This window comes from Lepidothrix coronata, unplaced genomic scaffold, assembly GCF_001604755.1.
Source record: "Lepidothrix coronata isolate B3197 unplaced genomic scaffold, Lepidothrix_coronata-1.0 Scaffold609, whole genome shotgun sequence".
NCBI classification, from domain to species: domain Eukaryota; kingdom Metazoa; phylum Chordata; class Aves; order Passeriformes; family Pipridae; genus Lepidothrix; species Lepidothrix coronata.
The window spans coordinates 115-5,183 of NW_016690789.1; the positions used below are offsets into that span (position 1 = coordinate 115).

Below are 5,069 nucleotides of genomic sequence, written 5' to 3' on the forward strand. Positions count from 1 at the left end.
GGGGGCTATGGGGGGAACACGGAGGGACATGGAGGGGACACTGGGGAACATGGGGGCCTCTGGTGGGGGCACAGTGGGGACACAGGGGATGATGGCAGCGAGCGCTGGGCTGTCCCCTTCTGTCCCCCTCTTCGTCCCCCCTTGCCCACCCTCAGCCCCGTTTTCTGTCACGTTTCACAGTTTCTGACCCTCCACCCTCCTTCTGCTCTCCCTTTTCCCTCTTTTCTCCCGGTTCTCCCCATTTCTGTCACCTCCTTCCTCCAGTTTCTGCCTCCTCTGCTCCTTCTGTCTCTGTCCCCCCTTTCTCTCTCCAGTTCTGTCCCCTCTTGCCCCCATTTTCTGTCACCTCTCCCCTCTTTCTGGTCCTTTTTCACCCCTTTTCTCTCTCTTGTCCCTCCACTTTGTCCCTTTTCATTCCCCATTTCCTCTCACCTTCTGCAGCTTTTTCAGCTCCTCACCTCCCTTTCCCTCACATTTTCCCGCCTTTTTCCCCTCACGTTTTCCCGCCTTTTTTCCCCTCACGTTTTCCCCTTTTCTCCTCAAGTTTTCTTGCATTTTTTGTCACGTTTTCCCTCCTTTTCCCCTTCATGTTTTCCCGCCTTTCCCCCTCACATTTTCCTGTCTTTCCCCCTCACGTTTTCCTGCCTTTTCCCCTCATATTTTCCCACATTTTCCCCCTCACATTTTCCAGCCTTTTCCCTCATGTTTTCTCACGATTTCCCACCCTTTTTTGTCATGTTTTCCTGCCTTTTTTGTCACATTTTCCCACCCTGTCCCCCGTATTTTTCCCCTAATGTTTTCCCATCGTTTTCTGTCCATTTTCCCTTGCCTTTCTGTGCCCTTTCCCAGCCCTGTCCCTTCCTGTCACCACTTTCTTTCCCTTTTTCACTCCCAGTCACTTTTTCCAGCTTTTTCTCTTCCCTCTTTTCTGTCTCATTTTCCCTCCATTTCTTGTCCCCTTTCCTGTCTCTTTGGTCCCTTATTGCCCTCCGTTGCTTGTCACCTCTTTTAGCCTTTCCTGCCATTTTCTCACACATTTTCCCACCATTTTCTGTCCCCCCTTCCCTCTCTTTTCTGTCCCATTTTCCCTCTAATCTCTAAGTTCTTACCTACCTTTTCTGTCAGGTGTTCCCACCATTTTCTGTCTGATGTCCCCCCCATTTTCTCTTCCCTTTTCCCCCTTCTCTGTCCCCTCTCACCCCTGTTCGCGTTCCCTCTCCCCCCTCCCCTCACCCCTCAGGACGTGTCCCCCCTGTCCCCCCGACTCAGGACTCTTCCCCGTGGTCTCAGTGTTTATTGTCAGCCCTCGGGCTCGGCCCCCTCGGGGCGCGCGGGCGCGGCGCAGAACGGCGCCGGGTAGCGGATGAACAGCCAGTCCTCCTCCTTCTTGAGCCAGCGCAGCAGCTTGGTCAGCACCGCGATGGCTCCTGCCTTCGTCACCAGTGGGCTGAAGCAGCTGTACAGCTCGAATTTGCTGGTCACCTGTGGGAACCCGTGCCTGTTAACTCTGGGACCTACTGATAGCAGCGCCACCGAGCATCTGCTAACTCTGGGGCCTACGGACAGCACCGACAGTGAGCACCCATTAACTCTGGAAACCATCAAGGGTGCTCACAGAGAGCAACCCCCATTAACTCCGGAACCCACTTGTGGCAGCACAACTGTGCACTCCCTGTTAACTGTGGGATCTGCTGACTGTGCCTCACACCCACAACTTCAGTAACCCTGGGACCTGCTGAGAGAACTGTGAGTGAATGCTGTCTGTTAACTCTGGAACCTGCTGACTGTGAGCACCCCTCTTAACTCTGGAACCTGCTGACTGTGAGCACCCCTCTTAACTCTGGAACCTGCTGACAGCTCCTCCCCTGCAGCTCACCCAGGCCAGGAGCGTTTCCTTCTCGGCCACGTGGTAGAGCAGGCGCAGGGGCCGCTGGGGGCTGTGCACGCGGCTGTGCAGGTAGTGGTACAGGTCGAAGAGCCGGTGCTGCTCCTCCTCGCTGGTGTAGGGCTCCTCCAGCTCGGGGCTGCAGCCGGCGAGAGGGGGGGGACGTGGGCGTCAGGTGAACACCAGGGACACGCCCGGCCCCCCAGTTCTGGGGTGTTCCCCGCCCCCCCCGCACACCTGGTGAACTGCGGCAGTTGCTGCATCTCCTCGGGCCCCTCCAAGGGCTTGTAGAGGAAGTGCCGGAGCTCGGGGGCGCCGGCGCGGGAGGGGCCGTACCCCGCGCCCCCCTGCACGGCCGCGCCGAGCTCCGCCAGCCAGCCCTGCGCCCGCAGCGTGTCCTCCAGCTGCCGCCGGCACGCGGCCGCCGCGTAGAAGCCCTCGCGCTCCGTGGACAGCAGGATCAGCGTCACGCCCTCCTCCTCCTCCTCGCCCAGCCGCGCCGCGTACGCGTAGAAGTAGCCGTCGGGGTTGAAGCGGGGCAGGCACACGGGGGTCCACACCTCGCCCGCCCCCGCCCCGCCGCCCAGCAGGTTGAGGAGCAGGTGCAGGTCGCTGGCACAGAGCCGCCCGCCCTCGGCCAGCGCCCGCTGCCGCGCCGCCGTCACCAGGCGCCCGTGGGCCGCCAGCACGGCCAGGGCGGGCGCGGGGCGGGCGGCGGCGGCGGCGCGGCGCAGGGCCCCGGACACGGCCCGGCGCAGCCCCCCGGGCAGGGGCAGGCAGCGCGCGGCCCCCAGGAGCAGCCGCCCGTCCGCCGCGGCCCCGCCGAGCAGCCGGTCCAGCACGGCCTCGGCGCCCGCCAGCAGCCGGCGCAGGTCGAAGCCGCGGCGCCGCGCGAAGACGCGGGCGATGCCCCCGCGCGTCAGCAGCGACAGGATCTGCTCGTGCACGAACGCCAGCTCCCGCCGCAGCTGCGCCGCCGACTGCCGCGTGCGAGACACCGACACCAGCAGCAGCGGCCCCCGCTGCTCGAACACCAGCGTACGGTCCTCTGGGGGAGAGAGGGGAGGGGGCCATCAGGGGTGGGGGGACTCGGGGTGACACAGGGACACTGCTCGAACACCAGCGTACAGTCCTCTGGGGGAGAGAGGGGAGGGGGTCATCAGGGGGCAGGGGCACCCAGAGCGTGACATGCGGCTGGGGACACCCCGGGGAGGTTTGGGTGATGGTTGTTTTGGGGGGGAGCCAGGTGTGCCCAGACAGGTGTTGTTTTGGGGGGAGGGGTTGTTTTTGGGGGGTGGCTGTACCAAGGAGGGCTGGGGGGATCATGTGTTTTGGGGGGCTGGTTGTACCTGGGGGGGCTGTTCTGGTGGACTCAGCTGGACCCAGGAGAGGGGTTGTTTTGGGTGGGCTGTTGTGTTTGGCGGGCACGTACTCAGGGAGCTGTTTTGGGGGGGGTGGCCGTACCTGTGTGGGGTTGTTTCAGGGGTACCCTGGGTGGGTCTGTGTGAGTTTGGGGGTCCCGTGTCCTGCCCTCCCCGTGTCCCCCCGTGCCGTACCAGAGCAGATGGCGCGAATGGCGTTCCCGCCGCTCTGGATGAAGGACACCAGGGCCATCATGACGCCCATGGTGGCTGCCAGCGCCTCCTCGTTGCCGTGCCGGGAGTAGATGGGCTTCCCCGCCTCGCTGAGCACGAACACGTGTTTGCGCCGCGCCCGCCAGCCCGCGGCCGCCACGTCCTCGTCCGCCCCGCGCCGCCCGCCCAGGGCTGATGCGGCCGCTGCCGCTGTCACTGCTGCTGTCACCTCCTCCTCCTCGTCCCCAACAGGGACACACCCTGGGGACGTCATGGCCTGTGTTTCCTCCTCCTCCTCCTCATCCCCAACAAGGGAACACCCCGGGGATGTCACTGCTGCTGTCACCCCCTCCTCCTCATCCCCAGTGGGGGGACACCTCGGGGATGTCACCGCTCCCATCTCCTCCTCCTCACTGGGGTGATGCCTCAACGATGTCACCCCCGCTGTCACCTCCTCTTCAACTCCAACAGGGGGACACTCCGAGGACGTCACCGCTGCTGTCATCTCTTCCTGCTCCTCACTGGGGTGACACTCTGGGGACGTCACTACTGCCACTGCCGCCGTGTCCTCATCTGTGCTGTGCCGCCTGTCCGGGGCCAATGTGGCCTCTGCTGCTGTCACTTCTTCCTGCTCCTCACTGGGGTGACACCTCAGGGACGTCACTGCCGCCGTCACCGCCACCTCTTCCTCCTCCTGCTCCTCACTGGGGTGACACCGTGGAGACGTCGCTGCAATGGTCACCTCCTCCTCCTCACCAGGGTGACCCCCTGGGGACGCTGTGGCTGCCACCGCCGTCAGTGCCACTGCCTCGTCCTTGTCCCCACCGTGCTGGCCACCCGGGGACATCATGGCCGCTGCCACCTCCTCCTCCTCACCAGGGTGGCCTCCCAGGGACATCGTGGCTGTCACTGCCACTGATACCTTGTCCTCCTCCTTCTGCCCGCCGTGGTGACGACCCAAGGATGCCGTGGCCGCTGTCCCCACCAGGTTGGACCCCACCACACCTGTGATGGGCAGGGGGCGCTGGGGCGGTGCCCAAGAACCTGGGCGGCCCCACCCCTCCGCAGGGGCCTCACCGGGGCGGGGCTCAGGGGACCCTGGCTTGGGGGTCCCGGGCGCTGCTGCCTTTGAGGCACCTGCAGGAGGGGGGTGAGAAAGGGGTGGGGCTCGCCAAGCCACACCCACATACATTAACCACGCCCCTGACCACGCCCACCCCACCTGGAGAGCCCCAGCCACCGGGGGTCTTCCCACCAGGCCACGCCCCTGGGCAGCAGGCCACGCCTCCTTACGCACTAAGCCACACCCCCCACAGAGCCCCACCCCAGAGCACGTGGTGCCCACACGTGGTTCATTGGCCCCGCCCTCGACCGCGAGACCACGCCCATTGCCGCTCTAAGACACGCCCCCCGAGTGGTCCCGTAGCCGCGCCCCTTCTCCTCGGCCACGCCCCCAGGGAGCCCCAGCCATGCCACAGCCCCGCCAACAGAGGCTTAAAAACCACGCCCATCGCCAAGCCCCGCCCCTCACCACAGCCCCGCCCTCCGGCGCTTTTCCCCCCCCCCCCTGGACCCCTTGCCCTGGCCCCAGGCCCCGCCCCCCCCGCGCG

The 5,069-nt window shown here is 64.8% G+C and overlaps 1 protein-coding gene across 2 annotated transcripts; it reads right to left on the reverse strand.

Annotated features, from left to right (window-relative positions):
* Window positions 1-786: 786 nt before the first annotated feature.
* MON1B (MON1 homolog B, secretory trafficking associated) lies at window positions 787-4,590 on the reverse strand. Of its 2 annotated transcripts, XM_017839960.1 has the most exons (5): window positions 4,176-4,590; window positions 3,442-4,109; window positions 2,123-2,933; window positions 1,877-2,024; window positions 787-1,482 (listed from the first exon to the last, which is right to left on the reverse strand). In XM_017839960.1, the coding sequence occupies exons 1-5, from the start codon at window positions 4,355-4,357 to the stop codon at window positions 1,300-1,302; spliced, it is 1,992 nt and encodes a 663-aa protein (XP_017695449.1). In that variant the 5' UTR covers window positions 4,358-4,590; the 3' UTR covers window positions 787-1,299. The 2 variants fall into 2 exon arrangements, with proteins under 2 accessions (XP_017695449.1, XP_017695448.1); XM_017839959.1 differs by having other exon boundaries at window positions 3,442-4,590.
* Between the last annotated feature and the right edge of the window lie 479 nt (window positions 4,591-5,069).

Coding starts and splice junctions, on each gene's coding strand:
- MON1B (XM_017839959.1), bottom strand. CDS start 4,357: ATGTCCCTGGGAGGCCACCCTGGTGAGGAGGAGGAGGTGGCAGCGGCC. Junction 2,934..3,441: donor CATTCGCGCCATCTGCTCTG/GTACGGCACGGG, acceptor TCTCTCCCCCAG/AGGACCGTACGCTGGTGTTC. Junction 1,483..1,876: donor AGGAAACGCTCCTGGCCTGG/GTGAGCTGCAGG, acceptor GGGTTCCCACAG/GTGACCAGCAAATTCGAGCT.